This window comes from Cricetulus griseus, chromosome 2, assembly GCF_003668045.3.
Source record: "Cricetulus griseus strain 17A/GY chromosome 2, alternate assembly CriGri-PICRH-1.0, whole genome shotgun sequence".
NCBI lineage: Eukaryota > Metazoa > Chordata > Mammalia > Rodentia > Cricetidae > Cricetulus > Cricetulus griseus.
Window position 1 is genome coordinate 314,353,105 of NC_048595.1, and position 23,029 is coordinate 314,376,133.

The 23,029-nt window shown below is 40.0% G+C and overlaps 1 protein-coding gene across 1 annotated transcript in view; it reads right to left on the bottom strand.

The window, feature by feature from the left end:
• The window catches only part of Iqgap2 (IQ motif containing GTPase activating protein 2), a 271,719-nt gene that overhangs the window by 45,903 nt on the left and 202,787 nt on the right, over nucleotides 1–23,029 (bottom strand). The window contains exons 14-17 of the mRNA XM_027401697.2: nucleotides 18,165–18,255; nucleotides 13,126–13,293; nucleotides 11,653–11,795; nucleotides 7,904–8,074 (exon numbers count right to left, since the gene is read on the bottom strand). Of these exons, the coding sequence (XP_027257498.1) occupies nucleotides 7,904–8,074; nucleotides 11,653–11,795; nucleotides 13,126–13,293; nucleotides 18,165–18,255 (573 nt within the window). The remainder of the gene's footprint in view (nucleotides 1–7,903; nucleotides 8,075–11,652; nucleotides 11,796–13,125; nucleotides 13,294–18,164; nucleotides 18,256–23,029) is intronic.

The window sequence follows — 23,029 nt, forward strand, 5'->3', positions numbered from 1 at the left end:
TTCCAAAATGAACTATTAAATTTTTACTATGTACATTTCTAAAACAGTACACCATATCTACCCATATGAACATCATTATTCATTAAAATACACAGATGTCATTATACACACACACACACACACACACACACACACACACACACACAGACACACTTTGATAAAATGGGATTCAACAATATGCCAAGGTTTGCTTTCTCCTCCAAGTTATATGTAATGTTTCTATTTAACACATATATGAGCCATTTAGTTAACCTGGATTAGACAAAGCAGACATGCTGGAATGGACTTGAAAGCTGAAAGAGAAGGATGTAGGGCAATTAGTATTCTGCTTCTGTATAGATAAAATCTCTTCTAACTCAGCTGCCTTGCTTTAGAAAGTATAGATTGACTGTAACTTAACAAGTCTCTACTGAGGGACATTAAGCTGTTATCATTTTTATTTTTTCTTTCAGCAAACCATCTTAGACTCAAGGGACAGGGAAAACATGCATTCTATTTCCTTAGTAATGGAAGTCAAAACTAAGCAAATTTAAAGTTCCTAAAGTTTTATAGTTTTCTATATTATTATTTTTACATTTATATAGTTATTTGTGTGTGTGTGTGTGTGTGTGTGTGTGTGTGTGTGTGTGTGTGTCTGCATAACTTGGAGGAGTCAGTTCTCCCCTTCCGCCAGATGGCAGCTAGAATCTTTATCTTTACCCACTGAGCATTCTTGCAGGCCCATTTTCAATATTATTACAGTCACATCAACTTATTTTTAACAGCATTAATGGTCTTCTATTAATTTAGGAATAAGATAATATTACGTAGCTCAGGCTAGCCCTGAACTCACAATCCTCTTGCACCAGTCTCCCAAGTGCTGGGATTGCAGGTATGTGCCACTATGCCTAGATTCAAAAATATTTTAAAAATGAGATGCGTAGCCAGGCAATGGCGGCACTCACATTTAACTCCAGAACTAGGGAGGCAGAGGCTAGCCTGGTCTATAGAGTGAGTTACAGGACAGCCGGAGCTTTACAGAGAAACCCTATCTCAAAAAAAACTAAAAAAGAAAAAAGGTAGTTACAGTACAAGGTGATCAATGGGCTGGTTACCAGGTTGACATTTATTCTATATGTCAAAAATAAATGAAAGAATATTAAAGATGCCATTCATATTAGCCAAATATTAATTTATTCAAACATGAATAAACTAAAAAAGAAATAAAGGAACAAAATTATAGTATTGTATTTTGGGATAGTTGAAAAGTAGAAAGATACTTAATGTCTGAACTCGACAGTTCATCATTATAAAGATGCCAGGCTCTAAAAAACAAAACAAACAAAATCCAGGCTAGAGAGATGGTTCAGGAGGTAAGAACATTCACTGGCTGCTCTTCCAGAGGAATCAGGTTTGATTTCCAGTACCCACATGGGAGTTCAACAATCATTTAAAATTGTTTATTAATTTATTTTTTACATTACAATCCCAGGTCCCACTCCCTCTTTTCCTCCCACTTCCCCCACCCCCCCTCCTCCCATCTGCTCCTTGGAGAGGGTAAGGCCTCCCCTAGGAAGTCTACTAAGTCTATCCTATCATCTAGTTGAGGCAGGACCAAGGCACCTCTCCACCCCTACACCCCTGTCTAGGCTGAGCAAGGTATCTCTCCATATAGAATGGGCTTCAGTAAGTCAGTTTGTGCATTAGTGTTAGATCTTGGACCCAAGGCCAGTGGCCTCATATATTGTCATAACAGGTCATACCATTGTTACCTATATTAAGGGAGTCTAGTTTGGTCTTACGCAGGTTCCCCACTTGTGAGACCTGAGTCAGTGATCTCTCACTAGCTCTGGTCAGCTGATTCTGTGGGTTTCCCCATCATGGTCTTGACTCCTTTGTTCATATTATCTCTCCTCCCTCACTTTGATTGTACTCCAGGAGCTTGAACCATCTGTTAGTTGTAGATTTCTTCATCTGCTTCCAGAAATAGATGGAAGGGTTCTAGCTTCTCTGGGGTTGTGGATTGCAGGCTGGGTATCTTTTGCTTTATGTCTGGTATCCACTTATGAGTGAGTACATCCTATATTTGTCTTTCTGGTTTTGGACTGCCTCACTTAGGATGGTGTTTTTCCTAGTTCTGTCCATTTGTCTTTGAATTTTAGGGTGTCACTGTTTCTTACTGCTGAGTAATACTCCATTGTGTAAATATACCACATTTTTTAAAATCCATTCGTCAGTTGAGGGGCATCTAGGTTGTTTCCAAGATCTGGCTATTACGAATAATGTTGCTATGAATATAGTTGAGCAAATGTCCTTGTGGTGTGAATGTGCCTCCTTTGGGGATATGCCCAAACTGTGGTATTGCAGGGTCTTCAGGTAGGTTGATCCCTAATTTTCTGAGAAATCACCATACTGATTTCCACAATGGCTGTATAAGTTTGCACTCCCACCAGCAGTGGAGGAGTGTTCCCCTTTCTCCACATCCTTTCCAGCATAAGCTGTCATTAGTGCTTTTGATCTTAGCCATTCTGACAGATGTAAGATGGAATCTCAGAGTGGTTTTGAGTTGCATTTCCCTGATGACTAAGGATGTTGAGCACTTCCTTAGGTGTCTTTGTGCCATTTGAAATTGTTGAGAATTCTCTGTTTAGATCTGTACCCCATTTTTTAATTGTATTACTTGGTAGTTTGATGTCTAGTTTCTTGAGTTCTTTGTATACTTAGGAGATCAGCCCTCTGTCAGATGTGGAGTTGGTGAAGATCTTTTTCCATTCTGTAGGAAGCCGTTTTGTCTTGTTGACTGTGTTCTTCACTTTACAGAAGCTTCTCAGTTTCAGGAGGTCAACAACCATTTTTAACTCCAGTAGCAGGGGATCTGATGCTCTCTTCTGACCTCCAGGGGCATGAGCAAACACATGGTACATAACACATTCAAGCAAAAGACCCATACAAATAAAGCATAAACTAAAACTAAAAACTAAAAGAAAAACTCTGCAACCAAACCAAACCAAAATAAAACCCCCAAGTCTTCAATACAATAGTTAAAAATATTCAGAGATGTGTTTATAATTTTGCCAATGACTTGGCAATGTTGGGTGAGATGAACATAGGCACTTTCTTTTATGGAGAAGATAATCTTCTATACAGGAAGGCAAATAGCCTGAGGATTTTGTTAGCACACACAGGCTGGATTCAATAGGACCACAGGAGCTTGTGATTCTGCATTTCTCAGAGGCTTCCTGCAATGGTCATGCTGGAATGTGGCTCACACTGTGAGTAGTAAAGATATAAACAACCATGGCTAAAGGATTCTTGATCAAGTACCATCTAGAAATGCAGCCATGGGATTTGTGGCAGTGAGGCACTTCTGAGATGAGAGGCGAAACTGTTTGATGTCATCAACATCTATTCACAAAAATGGCTCATTGATATGATGGAGACAGGTAAGTGTATCCTAATGTCCCAATTGCTGGGATTCCACAGCAGTGTGGCTGTCACACACCTAAGCTCAGAACAGTTCATACATCTTGGTGGGTTGTGCAGGTTCAATTACCTGACTAAGTACCACACATCTTTAATCCATACTCACAGCAAAAACAAAACTGTCATCAGCTCAAGCTCCCTTTTTGCTTTTCCAGTATTAACTGAAGCTCAGAAATACCATTCATCTCCACTAATTCAGATCCAAAAACATGAGGAACAAACCTGTAATATTAACACATCATCCAACCTGGAGCCATTTTCCTTGTCCACTCCAAATTATTTATTGTATTCATGATTCAATACTATTTGCAAGATTTTGGAATCAGGCTTCATCTCATAATCAGATATTTGTGTAGGCCTCCCTAGAATCTTTTCATTAGAAGTATTCATTGTTACTACCTAAACAAAGGTGGCTGAGCTAAATTCTGTATAGATTTTGTTCTATACAGAAGCAGAAAAACTATATACCTTACATTTAATTTGTCAAAATTCTACATCTTTCAGCTTTGAAGTTTCCATTCCAGTAGGTCTGGTTTGTCTATTTCTGTGTTAGGACTCTTTGTTCTATACAGAAGCAGAAAAACTATATACCTTACATTTAATTTGTCAAAATTCTACATCTTTCAGCTTTGAAGTTTCCATTCCAGTAGGTCTGGTTTGTCTATTTCTGTGTTAGCAACAGAGTCCACCCTCATAACCATAAACTGAAAGTTCTTCTAATGAACAAGTATGTGTTGTGGAATACTAACTATGTAAGGAGACATTTGTTTATGCTGGGGAATAGCATTCTAACTGTGTAAAGGTGTGTTACATTCGTTTCTGCTGCCTTTGTGAACAATGTGAAGATGTGCTATATTTGTTTCTGCTCTATTTGTTTAATGATTCTAAGGACCTGTTACATTTGTTCCTGATGAATTTAACTATGAAAAGATGTGTTGCTGTTTCACCTTGTCTGCCTAAGGCACCAGATTGGTCTAATAAAGAGATGAACAGCCAATAGCTAGGCAGCAGAGGGATAAGCAGGGATGGCAGGCAGACAAAATAAATAGGAGGAGATATCTAGGTTCCAAAAAAGAGAGAAGAGGGGGAGGAAAGAATGAGGGAGAGAGAAAGAGAGATGCCAGGGGCCAGCCAGGCAGCTGCCAGCCAACAGACACACAGCAGGACATACAGAAATGAAGGTAAAAAACCCCAAGGCAAAATGTAGATGAAGAGAAACACATTAATTTAAGTTAGAGGAAAAAAAAATAGCTATCCCGAAATGAGCATAAGCTAAGGTCAAGCATTCAAAACTAATAGTCTCCATGTCATGATTTAGAAGCTGGTTGGTGGCTCAAAGAAAGAAAAACGCCTGGTACAAGTATGGGTATAACAATGGAGTAAAGAAACTGCTATATTGTAAAAGAAGGTAAAAGTTCCAATCATAAAGGCAGTTAGAAACAGCTTTTTAGGGGAAAATCATTCTCTCAGCTGCTATGGGAACTTGTTGGAAAATTTATAGTAGCCACCTTTTCCTGTTTTCTGGGACTATAAATATATTTACTGTGTGGTGTTGAAATACTGGCGATTACTTCTTTTCTTTATATATTTTCAACATTAATCTCCAGAAAACTGGGCCTGCTGCAGCAGCTGTCTTGCTTGATGATGTGTTCCCAGAATTCTAATCACATCTAAAGATTGTGATATAGGGTAGCTAGGAAGCTCTGAGCGGTTCTTTCCCTCCTTCCAAAGTCTAGCAAACTCCAAAGCTAAGCCTAAGCGGTCAGCACGATGAACAACTACCCTAAGGGGACTCTCCTCCTTTGCAGCCTTGTGCTCTAAGGTTGCTTTACTCAAACTGTTTCTTCTCTTTACCTCGATGCTTGTGCCTTCCTTGCCTGAAGTTCAGTAAGTCAGTCACTCCGAGGGCTAGGATTTTTCATTTATGTTTTACTTATGTGTATGCCACATGTGTGTGGGGTATCTGTAGTGGCCAAAACAAGGTGTTGGATCTCCTGGAGCTATAGTTACAGGCAAATGTGAACCATACGACATGGGTGCTGGAAGAGCAGCAAGTGCACTTAACTGATAAGCCATCCGTCCAGCCCAGGGCTAGGTTTTGATATTAGTCATTACCACATCCTTCTCCAAGAGAGTTAACCCAGTTTTCAGCAGTTCAAGGAAAATTTTTTCACTGTAGTTATGTTTGTCCTGTTTGATAAAATTTTGTTTTGATCTCTTCCCATAGAAACACCAATGATCTTAATATTGGATCCCCACCATCTATCCTGAGTCATCTCTATTACCTCATCACACACTGAACACTTAAGGGCAGCAAATGGGAAATGTCTTCAATGTGAATTATCTCATTCAAGCCTCACAATCCTGCAGGGCATTAGAATTTTCACACGAGGGAATTTGTCTTAGCTTTCTGTCTAACTCCAACTCTTGAGGATGTTTCAAGTCTTTTCAAAGACTATTTTTCATTCTTCACTCTTTTTTTTTTTTCTTTTTTTGAGACAGGGTTTCTCTGTGTAGCTTTGGAGATTGTCCTGAAACTTGCTCAGTAGACCAGGCTGGTCTCAAACTCACAGAGATCCACCTGCCTCTGCCTCCCGAGTGCTGGGATTAAAGGTGTAAGCCTGTGCCACCACCACGTGGCTGAACTTTTATTCTTTTAAACTTGATGATGTCACAATTTCTTTTTAATTGCCATGATTGTTACCGATCCATTCATACTTCTCCCCATACACCTACATACACAGTCTCATTATTAAATTCCTCGAGAATTCCAGTACAAAATTTTCTTCTGGAAGAATATCATTCGATGTTTACTTCACTGACATTTTTATAAATTATGTTCACTTTCTATATATTTGATAGAAATAAATTTTCCTTTACTTACGTATTATCACTTTTTCTGGTTTACTCATTTTCAAACTTTTGCTTTTGGTTTGTTTGTTTGTTTTGGTGTTGTGACTGGACCCAGAGCCTCAGGATTGTCAATAAACACTCTACCACTGAGCCATACACCCAGCTTTATGCTAATTGCTCTAAAACTGGATAGTTTGTTAGGGGTATAGCTCAGAGTGCTTGCCTAGCATATACAAGGCAGTGGGGCTTAACTGCTAGCACTGTAAACAAAAATACAAACAGATTCTCTTTGGCTTCCCTCCATGTTGGACTGGACACCTTTTGATGAACTCCAAGTGAAATGTGAATCTGGCTGGCTTGGGCCAAGAAGATTTGCTTCTGTATTTCCCTGTAAAATTGTCAAGAATGTATTTCTGGGGCCAATTAACTGCCTAGAAAGCTCGTGCTGTTTTATGAAGGGGAACCTTCCAGTATTTCTTTGATGTGGCTGTCATTAGCAACTTTGGTGAGGCACTAGATTAACATGATGCTTTTGGCTCTGTTTTGGTTTTATGGCTCAGTGTGTTTAATTCTGGGTCACATTAGTGTAATTACGTTACTGTTAGACCTCATGCTTTCATTGTTGGAAAAATGTCAGATGGAAGTAAAGAAGGCATTGTGGATGAGCTCCAAGTTTGTTGACATGTTCTTCAATCTTGAACCACTGCTTCTGTGGAGGAGCAAGGCCTCATAAGACCATTTCTTTCCTAACCTAGCTCTCTTCTGACTTTAGTACTGGGTTGGAATAAAAAGGGCAATCTCCAATGGAGGGCTCTTTAGTAGGATTCCCAACTGTAACATTGTTCCAAGACCGGAACTGGTCCACATTGCATCATACTGGCTGACACTTTGAATTTTGTGCACATTTGGAGTCTTAGCTTTTATTGATGTTTTCAACACATAAACTAGAACTATTTTGAACTGGAAAACCATTGGCTCACATAGAAAAACTCAAGTGTCAGGTTTACAACAGAGATTTCTTAAAAAAAAAAAAACAAAAAACAAAACTATTTTGGTCCTGCTGACATCTTGAGAAAATAAAACACTCCAAAACTTATGCAAGATACAAGATCAGGTCAATAACAGTTTCAAATAACATAAAAGCAAGGTACAGGAAACAACTGCAAAAGAGAAGCTCTTCCACTGAAATGTCTCCAGTTTAGGAAATCTCAGAGATAGTGGTTGAAGCCAAGTCTTCAAGCTCTGCCAACCAGTGACATGTTCATGTTAGCCTCTGGAGAAAAGGATACACAGGCAGACCTTGGGAAGCTATCGTGGCAGTTAGCAGAGGGTGATGCAAGAACACAGGTGAAACATCTAAATCTGACAAGTTCTCTTCCTCCCTTGGGAAAGCTCAAGTTGTACATTTTTGTTGTTATATTACAATTTTTAAAGAGGGAGAACAAAGGAGAAATAGGGCACCAGGCAGGGAGGAGTCTGCATCCAGCACTGCCTGTTAGAATGCTGGTAGCTGACTGGTCTATTTTCAAAGAAAGCATTTGCAGAAGACAGGACAATTTGCTGTAACTGTGGAAGGTTATTCACATACCTGTATTTTGATCACACTCTCTAATTGGTCATGTAAGAATGATTTCCTAGCTTCAAACTCTTCCCTAAGGATGGGTCCTGAGCTTGTGGCTCCAAAGCGGCTAAGCAATTCTTCTGAAGCAGACCATATGTTGTCACGGATATAGTTTGCTGTGACTTCCTCAATGATGTCCTGGCAAAAGAAATGTCTTATGGTTACTCTCCACACATCAGGTGAAAGGAACAGAGAGAACAGCTTTTGGAAATGGCAGCTTTTAGGAAATGAAATGGACAGTTCTTTTCAGCTTGGTTTCAAGACAAAGTTAACAAGAGCCAAGGGATGAGCTGGTTTAGTTTCTTTCTAGTGACATGACTTTTGCATCCTGAGCTTGGTGGCAAAGTGGCACAAGAAGGTGTGGGATGATCTCACATGACGCTGGCCTACATACCACAGACTGTAAAAGAGTCAAGGTTGACTACTATAAGAATGGGCATTGCCTCCCACTCCCTCAGACTATTGGGGCAGGGGAAATGGCAGTGACCAGAAAGTCTTAGGCTCTTCTTTCCGCTGCCCACCCCTAATGATATTCCAAGGCAAGTCAGATACTGGAGGGAAAGTAGGTGGGAGAGGATAGACAAATGTTACCAAGGACAGACAAGAAGTCCAGAGGAATGGAGAAAAAGAAGGGGATTATGGGAAGTTTTCATGTGGGCTCCCTGATGGGGTTTCCCTTCACTCTTGTATAGATGCAAAGACTGGAGTCATTCCCACAGCCGGAGCCTCTGCTCTAGCACCCCTGCAGCCAGCTGTTGGTTTATTAAGGAGTAAGGAGGAAAAATCATTTACAGATGCCTAGAAAGCTTTAAAAGAAGACATATGCAAATGTATTGAATAAGGACATTAACTCCAGGTTATTAATAAAGGCCAAGACCCTCCACCATTTAATAACTCAAAAGATGGATATTCAATGTAGCAAAAAGTTGTATCTGGGCATCTTTGCATGCCACATGAACCATTTTTGTGAACTGAAGTTTTAACTCTTCAATGATGCTTCTTCACAAAGTGGCACATCTTTTCAGTCCTGGCATGGGATTTGAAAAAATCAGCACTAATCACTCATTGCTCTCATATTCTTTGCCTAAAATTTATAAACACTTTGAATATCTGAAATTAGTTAATAAACAATGTCCTTCAGGTTTTTTTTTCTTCTCATTTTCAGTTTCAGGTCAACCTTCCTTCCCCCTTATAGCACATATTTCTATATGGTGGAATCTCTGAGGCTACTCTTATTTTTTTATGTTTTTGAGGCAGGGTCTTATTAGACAGCCTTGGCTAGCCTGTAGTATATAGAGCAGGATGGTCTCAGATTCATAGAGATCCATCTGTCTCTGCCTCCTGAGTGTTGCGACTAAAGGTGTATGCCATCGCACCCAACAGCTACTAATGATACTAATGATTTTTAATGATACTGATAATATCTATATTTAAGTGTTGTATTTTTCTTCTCCAAGACAGAATGGTTATTGGCAGTATGTTCTCTCTGAACATATTCTAACACCTGGAGTCATCAGCAAGTCTCATGTCTTGAGTCCAAGGCAATCTTGGTGAGCATTCTTGCCCAAGCCTTTCCTCTTGGGAAGTATCACTCATTGTCTATGCCACAATAAATCTGTTTCTTGAGCAGCATCTTGTATTAATTAATTTCAGAACAATGGGTACATGGTATCACCCATAGATATACTGATGGCTGCAGCAGAAACAGTTGTCAATAGTGGGAGACTAGAAACGTGAGATTAGAAACTGGAAGCACTGGGTAAAGCCTCTGTACTATTGACACATTCTGTGTAAGCTGTAAATTAACTCAAGTTCCTTCATCCGCTCTATGCCTCATTTCCCCCACGTAGGAACATAGAAGGCAATAGAACTCTGAAGATGATGTAATGATCAAACTGATTTGCAGTGCCTTGGGCAGAGATATCCTAGGGGCATGCTTTCAGAAGACCTGCTTGTAGTTCTGCTCATTCTTTGGGAAAGATTATTTCTAGCTGTATCTTGCTTCTGACATCTATCACAAGAGGGTTGATTCCCCTTATGCACCACTCTGACTTTACCCACTCCATTTTCCACTACCGCACACCAACTTCCCATATCACAAAGGATCCCCTGGAGAAGGCTGTGCTAGCAAGGGCCACCCAACCATCTCCTTATGGCTTAATTCTTGTTTTTTGTTTGTTTGCTTGCTTTTTTTTTTTTTAAAGGAAACTTTCTAGGGAGTATCTATTTATTTTCATGTTCTTAAGACATAGATCTCGTCACAAATGATGTCAGTTTCTTTTATTCCTTCACATAGAATGGGAGATGGGAGAACTAAAGAGAAAAAAAAAATCAAATGGGCTTTTGGACCAGTATTTCTATAGCTTTATTCTTTTTTTAAATTTTTTTTAATGCAAACTGCACGAGGCTTTATTGCTGTTATTTAACGAGCTAACCCCATGTTAACTTGGGCCCACCATGGTGGGTGGTTAGGAAAGACGGCAAGAAGCCACTGCATAGAGATCTTATAGGGCAGTGTAAGGGGAGTGTCTAGGGGTACGCACAGGCTCAGGAATGGTGTGCCTCCAGGCTTGGAGGGTTTATAGCTTTATTCTTAAGTTGCTTTTCTTTCTTATTTGCAAATATTTAGAACTGAGTCTTGTACATATAAAATAATAGCATAATTACTGTGTACTTGGGAATGAATTCAGACTAAGGTGGACTAGGCAGACAGTAGAAATCACCTATGGTCCGAAACTTTGGCCAATGTTCTATACAAGAGGAAACAGCATTAGACCAATGAAGCCAACACAGATACATCTGAATGGGCTTCTTCCTCCTGTACTTACTATGGCAATGTTCTAACAGCCAACAACAATGTACAGACTGATGCATTGTTTCTATCAAGCTCAGGTAGGTATTTTCTTATGAGGGATTGGAGAGAATAGAGAAATTGTTTTTGGCAAGTAAAATATGGTTAACTAAAACTTTCAAATATGGGTCAAGGATCCATTAAAAGAGATCTTTAGAGGTAAAATACAAGTTTGGTTTTACTGTACCATGTATAAATTTGGGTCAGTATGGGATATGAACACATGACCTGAATCAAAGTCATATACAAAATACTCTCAATTGTATTTGGACACCATAACATGCAAAACTTGCAAAAATTACATTAGCCAACAAAAACATGCTAAGACAATTATTTCAGAGAAGCAAACATTTCCATCCCGTTCTTGTACCTCCCTGCTGTCTGTTCCTAAAGCTATCCTGGAGATGGCTGTATTTACCTGTGCCAGAGGTGTCCATTCCAGCACTTCCTGGGAAAAATGAACTCTGTGAGTTCAAGGCCAGACTGGCCTGCAGAGCGAGTTCTAGGACAGCCAAAGCTACACACAGAGAAATCTTGTCTCAAAAAACCAAATTGTATATTATTAATCAAACTTAACTTTGCCAAGAAAAGCTTGAAAATTGATTTCTCAGAGTAAGCTAGTATCTCAGATGAGCTGCAAATGTTTCTTCCCTTTAGTCCCCTTGGTTCTCTTTGGTTCAGTTGTGCCAGCATATGTAACTAACAGTTCTTAATAAGACAGCACACTCAACTCCAGTCCAAGAAGACTCTGTCCCACACACCCTTAAAAATAAATTGGTTTTCTCCATCAATTCCATGATGAAGAATAGAGCAGCAATCACACTCCTCTTTATACATACAGTACAGTTTTCTATCAAACTCCTACCTCAATCTCTTCTCCTGTGAGCCATGATTCTTTAGGCAAGCATGATTCAGGTAGGACCCAAGAACCTTCTTTGGAGTCTGTGTTGTAATAGTAGTTATATTTCTGCTGCAGGTTGAGTTTGACCCACGAACCTTCACTAGACACTAAAGAAAAAGAGTTTGTTAATGTCTGCAGAGGAATGGAGTTCTTACACTTTCCTACCAAGAAGTTCAGCAACATACTATTTATCAGGTCTCTGGTTAAAAGGGGACAGGAAATAGTTACCTAGATTGGATAATCCAAGTCTGATAGACCAGATACAGTTTCCAGTACAAACTACAACCTAGAAAAAATATTCTTACTATTTCAGTTGGTCTATGTTACAGTCGCTAGAAATGACATAGTAAAATGAAATGAATTTTGAGTACTCAATGGCAGCTTCTTACTACACAACCACCCACCATCCCACAAAGGGGGGGGAAGGTAGATATCTAATACTGATTTTGGACTCCAATTATTTCTTGGGAATAGTGTGGTAGTTTGAATGTAATTGGTCCCTATAATCTCATATGGAGTGGCACTATTAGGACACGTGGCTTTGTTGGAGTAGGTATGGCCTTGTTGGAGGAAGTATGTCACTGTGGAGGCAGGCTTTGGGGGCTCCAATGCTCAGGATACCACCCAGTGTGGCACAGTTGACTTCTGCTGCCTTCTGGTCAAGATGTAGCCAGTACCATGTCTACCTGCATGTGGCCGCATGCTCCCTATCATGATGATAATGGACTGAACCTCTGAAACTAAGAAAGCCACCTCAATTAAATGGGGAGTTGGATAGTTGTTTGTCTGTTGGTCTTCTGTTTTAAGTGTGTGTGTGTGTGTGTGTGTGTGTGTACGTGCATGCCAGTACATGTAAACTATGGTGTATATATGGAAGTCAGAGGACAATTCTTGGAGTCCATTTCTTCCTCCTACTGTGGGTTCTAGGCATAGCATTCAGGCCATCAAGCTTCCTAAGCATGTGCTTTACCCACTGAGCCATCTTGCCAGGCTCTCCTGTCTGTCTCCTTTACTGAACAGACTGTCTTCAAGTTCATCCATGCTGCAGCATATATCTTCTTCATTCCTTTGGTGGGCTGCTAATATTCCAGTATATGGATCTGTCACATTTTATTTATCTATTCCTGCTTCATATCCTCTGTTTAATATTGTGTAATCACATATCATTTGTCTCATAAAGGATTAAATGATGGCAATTATTAGTATAAAGATATGCATATATTTTCTCAGGTCTATGATGTAATCATCTATGCATTGCTGCTGAGAGAATCGCAACTTTAAAAAAGGACCTAAAAACATTTCCTTTGTTATAGATGCTAATAATTTCATAATCATTGATGTGAAAACAATAATTATTTCAAAGTTAAGAAATCATAATGCGATAGACACCATCATATTTTAAATGCCATGTTTGTGCCAAGTCTTGGAAATGCTCACCATTGTCAGCCTTGGACTCTTTTTTCTTCAAAAGGGTATCGAAGTACTTGTTGGCACATTCTGGGATTATGTTGTAGATGTTATTAGTAGAGGCCCTCAGTACAGACAAGATATGGTCTGATTGTTTTCTATCCAAACACTCATTGACATCAACGACCAGTGAAACCCCTGGGTAATGAGGAAAAAGTTTCTGTTAACCATTACCTTTGGTTATATAAGGTATATAAATACACATTTCAAACTTCTAGGACTGCATTGGTATTTTGGTATTAAACCCTTTCTCTATCTTATAGACGGACCATATATACCTGGCCAACCACCAATCCACCTCTCAGTTTGGGTTGTAAAGGGAAGGTTCTACAGGAGCATTGCATGCTAAAACTGTAACACTCTCTGGTTAGGCTTGTGTGGTTATGAGGGTAACTAGGTGGTCCTTACTGTAATATTCTATGCAGTGCTCATGGCAGGGAGGCTCCATCCTGTGATGTATGTGTTGCAGACTGATGGGGAATGCACACCAATGGTAGATATACAGCCCTTATGAAGACAATTATTTTAGAGTAGGCAAAATGCTAATTCCATTATGGAAATCCTAATATTCTCATGTATTAAACTACCATTGTTGATAAGGTTGTCATAACTACACTAAGGAAATGTCCCAGAAAGGCATAGTAAGTGGGCAAGGGAGTCCAGAAACTTTATTTTGAATCAACTTAAACTTAATAAGCCTTTCAAATTTCTGCCTCATCCCATAAATAAAATCACAGTGAACTCTCAGTTGCTTAAAGGAATTTAAGTGAATTCTGTATCATTATCTACTTTACTTCTAGGAAAGAAGGCTCTGGTCCAACCAATGAAATTGTTTGTAAAACCAGTAAATACACTAACTTAGAAATGAATGGTGATGGGCTGGAGAGATGGCTCAGCCGTTAAGGCTAGGCTCACAACCAAAAATATAAGAAATGAATGGTGATAAGCGAAGTCAAGTTATAATACTTTCCATATTTAGAAAGATCTTGATATAAAGAAGGGGAAGATGGATTTTTCCATTTACCCATAAGTCAAACTCTAGCATGTGTCAATTTGACATAGCCTTAGAAGCATCTAAGAGGAATAGCCTTGGAATTTGCCAAGTTCAAATTGGGGTGTGGGCATCTCTGGGGAAATTGTCTTGATTATTGACACAGAAGGACCTAGCACATGGTGGTTGGCACCATCTCTAGACAGGTAGTCCTGGACTGTATAAGAAATCTAACAGGAGCTAGAGAGCAAGCCAGCAAGCAGAGTTACTCCATGGTTCCCTGTCTCTGGGTTTCTGCCCTAAATTCCATCAATGATGGATTGTAACCTGGTTATATTAGCCAAATAAACCTTTTCCTTCTTTAAGTTGCTTTTGGTCAGAATGAAACTAGAACAAAATATATGGTTGTCCTCAAGTTATGCTTGTATGCTCCTAATATTATGGGTAATGCTATGTATATATACAGCTGAAGGAACAAGGAATGTGTGTTGACTTTTGCAAGTTTAGAGTCAAAGCCCTATGAATCCAGAGATGCTCACAGACAGTATCAGGGAACTTCTCCAGCAAATCTAGTACTGATTGACAGGTACAGACAGCAGCAAGCCTTTGCTCTTGTCATGATTAAGGTTAAGAGTGGTTATCCTCATCCATTATTTCCTCTCTCCCAGGAAAACTCTGTAGGATGAAGAGCTGACATTGGAAAAGTCTTTGGTCTCAAGGAAGTAGGAAGAACAGCAAAGAAGAATTCCTGTATGAACTACATGGGACAGTTGCATTGAACTAACATGAAAAACTAATTTTCCTTGAAAGATGTATGATGAAGGCACAAGCTCTTGAACACAGAAATGTTTCCCAGCAGTTAAATATGGATGAGCAAAGAACTGCCACCAATACCAACTGGAATCCTTTTCCATGAAGATATAAAATGCACCTCTGAAAACCCCACAACAAACAGGTGAGGACTTACTGCTCCTCATTTTACTTCAAGTCTGTGGTACACAGTAGGTGCTTAATGCTTGTTGAGTCATACTGAGCAAAGTAAAGTGATACTTGGGAGAACACAGTGTTTGGGTTTATTCTTTAACACTATGTGTCCTCCAAGTCCCCTGTTTTTTGGTATTATTACTAACATATGCATACCAGCCAGAGGCAGTCAAACTCTAGGAGTTTCCTTCTGGAGTTCCTTCTGCTGGAGACAACCATGGGCTTTAAGAATTGTGTGTATGGGAAGAGCAGGCTGGCTCAAGTCTGTTCCGGGGGTCCCCAGTGAGGTGAGCAGATTCTTTTCAAGTCCAGGATTGCACAACGTCTGTTCTGATGATATAGGCACTTATTCTCTGCCTTGTGGCAGAGTCATAGATAGTGGAAGACCTTCAGAAAGTCAAGTGCTTTAGACCTTAGGCCTCACACCAGTGGGCTCTCTTTAAGGGATGCATTCACAGGAGGATAAACACTGGTTCTTTAACATGTAAAGCATGGGTTTACATATAGTACACAAACATGTATACAACATGTCTGTGGTATTGTCAGGATGAGGAATGTTTAGGGAGAAAATTTTACTCCTTAGGGTACACTGATTGGGGTGGGGGAGTGTTGAGAAACATTGCACTAAGGACTCAAGTGTTGAGGGAAGTAAGGTACTCCAGTGAGAAGAAACACATAGGCACTTAGTCCCTCCCTCTTTTCAGTCTGGCCTATGGTGACATATATGGGCCAATGCCCTTTGTTAAATCATCTAGGATGCTTCAGACCTAAGATGAGAGTTGGCTTTCATGCAAAGAAGGAAGAATGTTTTTAAAATAAGATGGAATTTCCATTGAAATCAGGACATTTTAATTTTAATGTCTGACTTAACTGTAAAAAAAATCCAATTTTATTGCTGCATATTACAGGAGGGGTCACAACTCTTGTAGCATGGGACTGGACTCAGAGTACAAAAGAGTTCCGATAAAGAGCAGAGAGTAACAGCCACATGAACTGAGAAACTAGCTTTCATAGTCAAGGGAACATGAGTTTCCATGAGAAAAACAGATGCAATATTCATAAGCTATGCATAAGGAAAACAATGAACAAAATAACTCTGGGTGGCTGGATCTCTAAGAAGGGGGCATTTTAGGTTGAGTGTCTAAATTACAATCTAATTTCTTTAAAGTGCCTTGGCAGATCATGACTATCTTTAGTGTCACAATTAAAATACACAAATTAAAAACTCTTACACATCTCTCTTGAATCTGTTTTTTTTTTTTTTTTTTTTTTTTTTCTCTTAAGCATTGGAGTCTTAGGAAGGAATGACTTCAAAGTTCCTAAGGGCATTAAAGTCCAGGTCATAGAAAACACATTTTTCCAAGTGAAGAAAACAAAGCCCAGATGTTCCTTACAGATGCCACTACATCTGGGGAGAAGGACTAAGCCGTTCCCACAGCACTCTGTGACCTGATAGGATGGCACAGGGTCTTGCCATGCCAGGGAGTGGTGGGTGGCTAAATTACACTTTCAGCAGTCTCCATTTAATTTTATGTTAGGGAAATTGTTACTGTATCAACTTAGAAGCCATTTCAGATTCTTCTTTGGTAAAAGAGGTAAAAAAACAAAATAAAACCATGAACGAATGTAGGGATCCTACTTACGGCATTCCAAAATGGGGCAAGCAACCGTATTAAACAGATTCACTGGGTCCCTTGGGAGAGGGACTGTAAGTGAAACCCAATTGATCACCTGATTTTCCTGCTCTGGGGAGGAAATGGTGACATTTTGGTCTGTTAGGATTAGAGCTTCATTCAGAGCCAGCATCACTGAAAAAAACCTGCTAATGTCTTTTGCCCATCTCCATCCCCCAGCAGTCATCATGCAGAAGACTATGGTCCTTCTTGGGAAACAGGTTATCAATACTATATTTTTGGCAGTGAAGTGGCATCCTGCCTCAAGGAGTCTTGGCCTGTTCTCCATTAAAAGGTCCTGTGGGTTTTTCAAGGGACTCTAGTATGGAAATTCAGGTGCCTGGATTGTTTTCATGATTCAGTTTAGATCTCTCTTAAATTTTTCTTATATTTATTTAGCAATTTACCTTTCTCTCTCTCTCTCTCTCCTCTCTCCTCTCTCTCTGTGCATGCACACAAAGGGAGAACAGATGATAACTGAGGGAGTCTGCTTTTACCATGTGGGTTCCAGGAATCAAACAGAGGTCCCCACACTTGGCAGCGAACACCCTCACCCACTGTGTCATCTCACTGGCTTCATTTTTTTTCACATGACCTAGAACTCTTCCATCCAAAACAGCTCAAGAGAGAAATAAGTAACTACCAGCCAACTTCATGTATAGAAATAGCATCAACGCTTGACCAACTCCATCAGTCTCTGATTCAAACTATTTCAGAGTCAGTTATCAGATGCAACCACATCCATCTGCCCTTGATGATGAAGAGCTGACAAGTCTGCAAGTCTGACCTTGCATTTTCCACTTCATGCCTCCTCTCTTCCCACCTTGTGTCTGTTTCTGGGAAAAACTTCTGCTAACAATAGAAAGCCTAAAAAAATTAGACATTTATTGCAAAGAAATAGTTTTCTATGGGTCAACAGGTAAAAAAGGGATCTTAAACATACACTTTTGGAGTCTACAAAACATTTTTGATGAGGCAGAGGCAGGTGGATCTCTTTGAGTTCGAGGCCAGCTTGGTCTACAGAGCAAGTTCCAGGACAGGCTCCAAAGCAACACAGAGAAACCCTGTCTCAAAGAAACCACCACGACCACCAACAAAACAAAACCAACCAAGCAACCAACAAGCCAAAAAAAAAAAAAAAAACCCACCCAAAACATTTTTGCTATCTGAATTTTGTTTGACAACACTGTAAAATTTTGCTGGAGATAGCATCTGATGACTAGAAACATGTTTGTTTAGATATGCATCTGAGACTGAAAACTGAAAAGTATTCAGATCTTTCCAGAGATTCAAATGACTCCAGATGCCTACCCACATAAAAGCAAGGCAGGTCTGGCAAGCCAAAGAAGGGGAGGGCTTACATTGCTTTGCTCTGTTCTCGTCCACGTTGGCCTCATCAATGGCTTGCTGTATCTCATCCAGCCAGAGAACTTTAGACATATTCTCAGGATCCTGGAACAGTGACAGAATTGAGGAACAATGAATGCCAATGGAACAGAATCAACACAGATCTTCGGGTGCCGTTTTATTATCATTTCCTAGTTCTTATTCAGAAAGCACCAGTAGCACCACCATGCAGCACAAGCCTGTGCCAAGTAGGCCATACCCTCCCTGAGATCAGTGGTTCTCAACCTGTGGGTTGTGAACCCTTTGTGGTTACATATCAGATATCCTGCATATCAGATATTTACATTATGATTCATAATGGCAGCAAAATTATAATTATGAAATAGCAATGGAATAATTTGATGGTTTGGGGTCACCACAGCATGGACAACGTATTAAAGGGTTGCAGCATCAGCAAGGTTAGAACCTCTGCCCTAGATGGACAGTTGTGCTGCTGTCTCATGTGGCTTCATTCCTTTCAATTTGGTCTGTACCATAGTAGTTCTCTAGTGAGAACTCCCAATCATTTTAAAATGGATGTCTCATTACATCTTTCCCGTTTAACCTTAGAAAGAAATGCAAGCTCTCTTCTCAGGACTGTGGATCTAGGTCCAGTGATGGGACCTTGCCTGATTGTGCATCTCATTTCCTGTTCTTGGACCTCACAGCACCCTCCTTCAGGCCGCAGCACTCTACTGTAGCTGGCTACTGCCATGTCTCATAACTCAACTCAAATGCCACCTCTACTAAAAAGCCATCCATGGCTATGCAGTTAAGCATTCAGGAGCCGTGGTTGGCAAACTAAGTACCAAGTTGTCCCAGGGTGCCAGGAGCTGTTTTAAATTGGAGAGAAGCAGTGATACCCAATGTTTGTTAGACACCTAGACAAAAACAGACACTAAGATACAGTAACTGGTCTGAAGGAGCAAAGAATCTCTTGGAGAATGTACTGCATCAGAATATACTGCACTCAAGGTAATATTAGCCGCAATGAGAAGGAGGGGAGAAGGAGAAAAAACTAAATAGTTAACCATGGCTTCAGAAGGAAGTGACAAAGGACCCAGGTTCAATTCCCAGCATCCACATGGCAGTTCACAACTGTGTGTGAGTTTCCCTTTTGAAAAGATTTACTTTATTTCTAGTTATGTGTATATGTGTAGTGTCTTATGTATGTGCACATGGGTGCAATTGTCCTCAGAATCCAGAGAGGGCATCCTGGACCTGGATACAGGCAGTTGTGAGCTACCTGATATGCATGCTGTGAACTGAACTCAGGACTTCTGTAAGATCAGTGTGTACTTGTAAGGGCTGAGCCATCACTCCAGCCTCTGGAATTCCATTGTTAAAATGTGAATGCTCATTTATTTATGCAGGGATAAGTGTTGTGTTCTAAACCTGGAATCCAGATGCCTGGGAGATGCTGTGGAGACAGCTCAGCTGGCAAGCACAAGGACCAGAGTTTGATTCCCTGGGACCCATTAAAAAAAAACAAAAAACAAAAAACAAACAAACAAACAAAATGAAGTTAGGAGTGGTAGAGACAGGAGGATGCCTAGGGCTCACTGGCCAGTCAGCCTCACTGAAATGTCAAGTTTCAGGCCAGTGAGAGACCCTGCCTCAAAAAAGCAAGGTGGACAGCATCCAAAAAATGATACCTGAGGTTGTCTGGTAACCTTCATATAGATTTGCATGCCCATGCACACATACCTATGAGCACATATGCAACCCTTCCATATGTACCCACACCTATGAACACACATGTACATGCTCACACACCCACACATAGCTGTGGTACATGGAAAGAATCAACTCTGGCATTGGAGTCCTTTAGGGTATGCTTCATCACTAGGTCAGGAAGTGTACCGAGTCTGGAGGGAGGAATGACTTTCACTAGCTTCCCTCAGGAGCTATGGGAGATACTGTGTGTGGTGAGAGCTCCAAACCAGACACATGCTGCTTCCTGATGCATTACTGGGGGGGGGGGGGACAAGACAACTCGATAGAAAATTCATGGGGCTTGTTTCCTGAGTCATCTCCAGATACAGCTGCCATGTGGGAACCATCACCAAGAAGCTTAGTAATTTCTTAGGAAATGAAACTTTGGAAGAGGTTCAAGCGAAAATGTAAAGACTAAGAGGCTTGAAGAAAAGGAGACAGGAAAGCAGGATTTAAAAGTTATTTGCATAGTGTGTGTGTGTATGGGGGGGAGGAAATGTGCCATGGCACATGTGTGTGGGGTCATTGGACAATTTTGTGGAGTTGGTTCTCTCTTTCCATCTTTAATTGAGTTTCAAGAGTTGAACCCAGGTCACCTGGCTTAAGTAACAAGCAAGTGCCTTTACCCTCTGTGCCTTCTCACTATCCCTAGGATTAATATTTTTTCCTGTTTTTAAACCCAAAGAGACCACACCCTCCCCAGGAATAGTTTAAAAATCAAATACTACACAAGTTCCTCCCATCTCAACTGTCTTCTTATGAAGAACATGTGACGTCACTGTAGGAGAGGGACCACACACACTCTTGCCTGGATAAGAAAAGATGGTGACTGTTCTACATTGGAGATTAAAGTCTTAGTCTCAGAAGGCAAACTGAAGTCAGACTTTGCAAAACCAAACAAATTTAAGTCAACAGTTTCAAGACCATGATGTATTGAAATAAACACAAAACCAAAAGTGAAAACAAAAATGTACAGATGTGAAGTCTCCCTTTTGGTCACTTAGCAGACTGGGAATAGCTCTGTGATGGCTAGGCCTTCACCTAGCCAAACTGCCAGGCTATGCACGGGAGTTAAGAAGGGATGAAATGACCCACAACCAGGCCTCATGAAAATCAAACCATAACTGCTGGACTCAGCTGATGCCAAGAAAGTTTAAAACAAAATGTCTACCCTTTCCAATTTTCTATGCTTACTGCTGCTACAGGATTAGAACATTCTACCTTAGTTTATGGTACCATAGATTATGAAGTTGAAGTGATAATCTGACCTTTGGAAATGATTTGGTTTGGTTAAATTTAATCAAGATGATAAAAGTTAATATTAATCTCTCTATTGCTTCCTGGTTAACTCCTTCCCTTTGCCTTTAAGTCTCATGTGACTCTTGCTTCATTTTAGAGGCTGAGTTGTCTGACTTGGAATTTAATCATATATTGTTCATTAAGGCAAACATATTAGCATCAAGTTTTCTTTTTTATGGTATATTAAATATATTTAACACTAGTGAATATTATGATGGCTAAGATATAAATATACACATATAAATATGCATACAATTTAATTATACAATTAATTAATATATACATTATCATATATTGAATATGCATAATTAATATGATTTGAAATGCTTATTATATAGACCTCTTCATCAAGATTAATGGAATAAATCAAGTCCTTGTACTTCCATATTTTATGATGCTTTTAGTTGTTAATGCTTCAGAAATATTTTAGTTCAGTTCAAATAGAGTTGTTTGGCATGAGTCTGTACTGTAATCTGTTATTAAATGGCTTAGAACACATTGATCTACGGCAAATGCACCTTCCTCTCAGAAACAACAAAACTAAGTTCTGGACAACCACCACGGTATGCAGAGAATCTTCTTCCCCTCTGAGGCAGAGTCTCACTATGCTCCGGAGGCTGGGCTCAAACTCATAATGTAGCCAAGGCTGGCTTTCAACTCACTGCAGTCTTCTTGCTGCAGTCTGTCAAGTGCTGGGATTATAAATACACACTATGACACTTGGTTGAACAGAGAAGTTTAGAAACAATCTAATACCTCTGTTACAGGGTTAACATCTTAAATACTTGCCTAGCATGTATGAAGCGCTGGGGTCAGCACCACCAGCACCACAAAACCCAGGCGTGGTAATGCACACCTGTGATCCTAGCAACCCAGAAGCCAAAGGACGAGGCCTGGAAGCTTAAGTCAATTTTCAGCTACATCTTGAGTTAAAGGCTAGCCTAGACTATACAAAACCCTGTCTCAAAGGAAAAAAAAAATGGAAGGGGGTGTTTGCTTTTCATGATTAATTTATGTGATCAGTCTAGGAACTAAATTTTGAAACAATAAAAGAAAGTACAATTTCATTTTGATTTTTACAAAAAAAAATTTCCATTATATTCTGATGACATTTTCCCTTCCCCTCAACACCTCCCAGATCCTTCCCACCTCCTCAGCTCCATGCTGTTTCTATATTGAAATAAACAGAAAATAAGAAACACAACAAAACCCACAAAACACAAAAAATGGAAACCAAAATATATAAGCAGAAGACCAAGGCGACAAAAAAAAAAAAAAAAAAAAAGAAAGAAAAAAGAAAAAAAAAAAGTCTACAAAACCACTGTCAACTTCTCTTTGTGTTAGCCAATAACTCCTGGGCATGGGGCCTACCTTGACATGCAGTTAATATACTACCCTGGGAGATTCCATCGGATGGAACTAATTTTTCTTTTGCCTGTAGGAATCAGTTGCAGATAGCTTCTTGGTCAGTGGTGGGAGCCTATGTACACATCCCCCCTGAGCTCTGCGACCCTGTCTGGCTTGAACCTGTGCAAGCCTTGAGGTTCACATGGGCATCAGTCCTTTTTTATCTGGAAGATAGTTTCCTTGGAGTCACCCATCCCTTTCGGGTCTTACAATCTTTTTGCCTCTTCTATATCAGTCCCCCAAGCCTTAAGAAAAGAGGTTTGATGACAACATCCTATTTAGGACTAAGTGCTCCAAAACCTCACTCTCTGAACGTTGTCCAATTGTGGGTCTCTGTGTTAGTTCCCATCTACTGTAAGAAGAAGCCTCTCTGACAATGGCTGAGCGAGGCACTGATAAATAATTTCTAACTATTCAT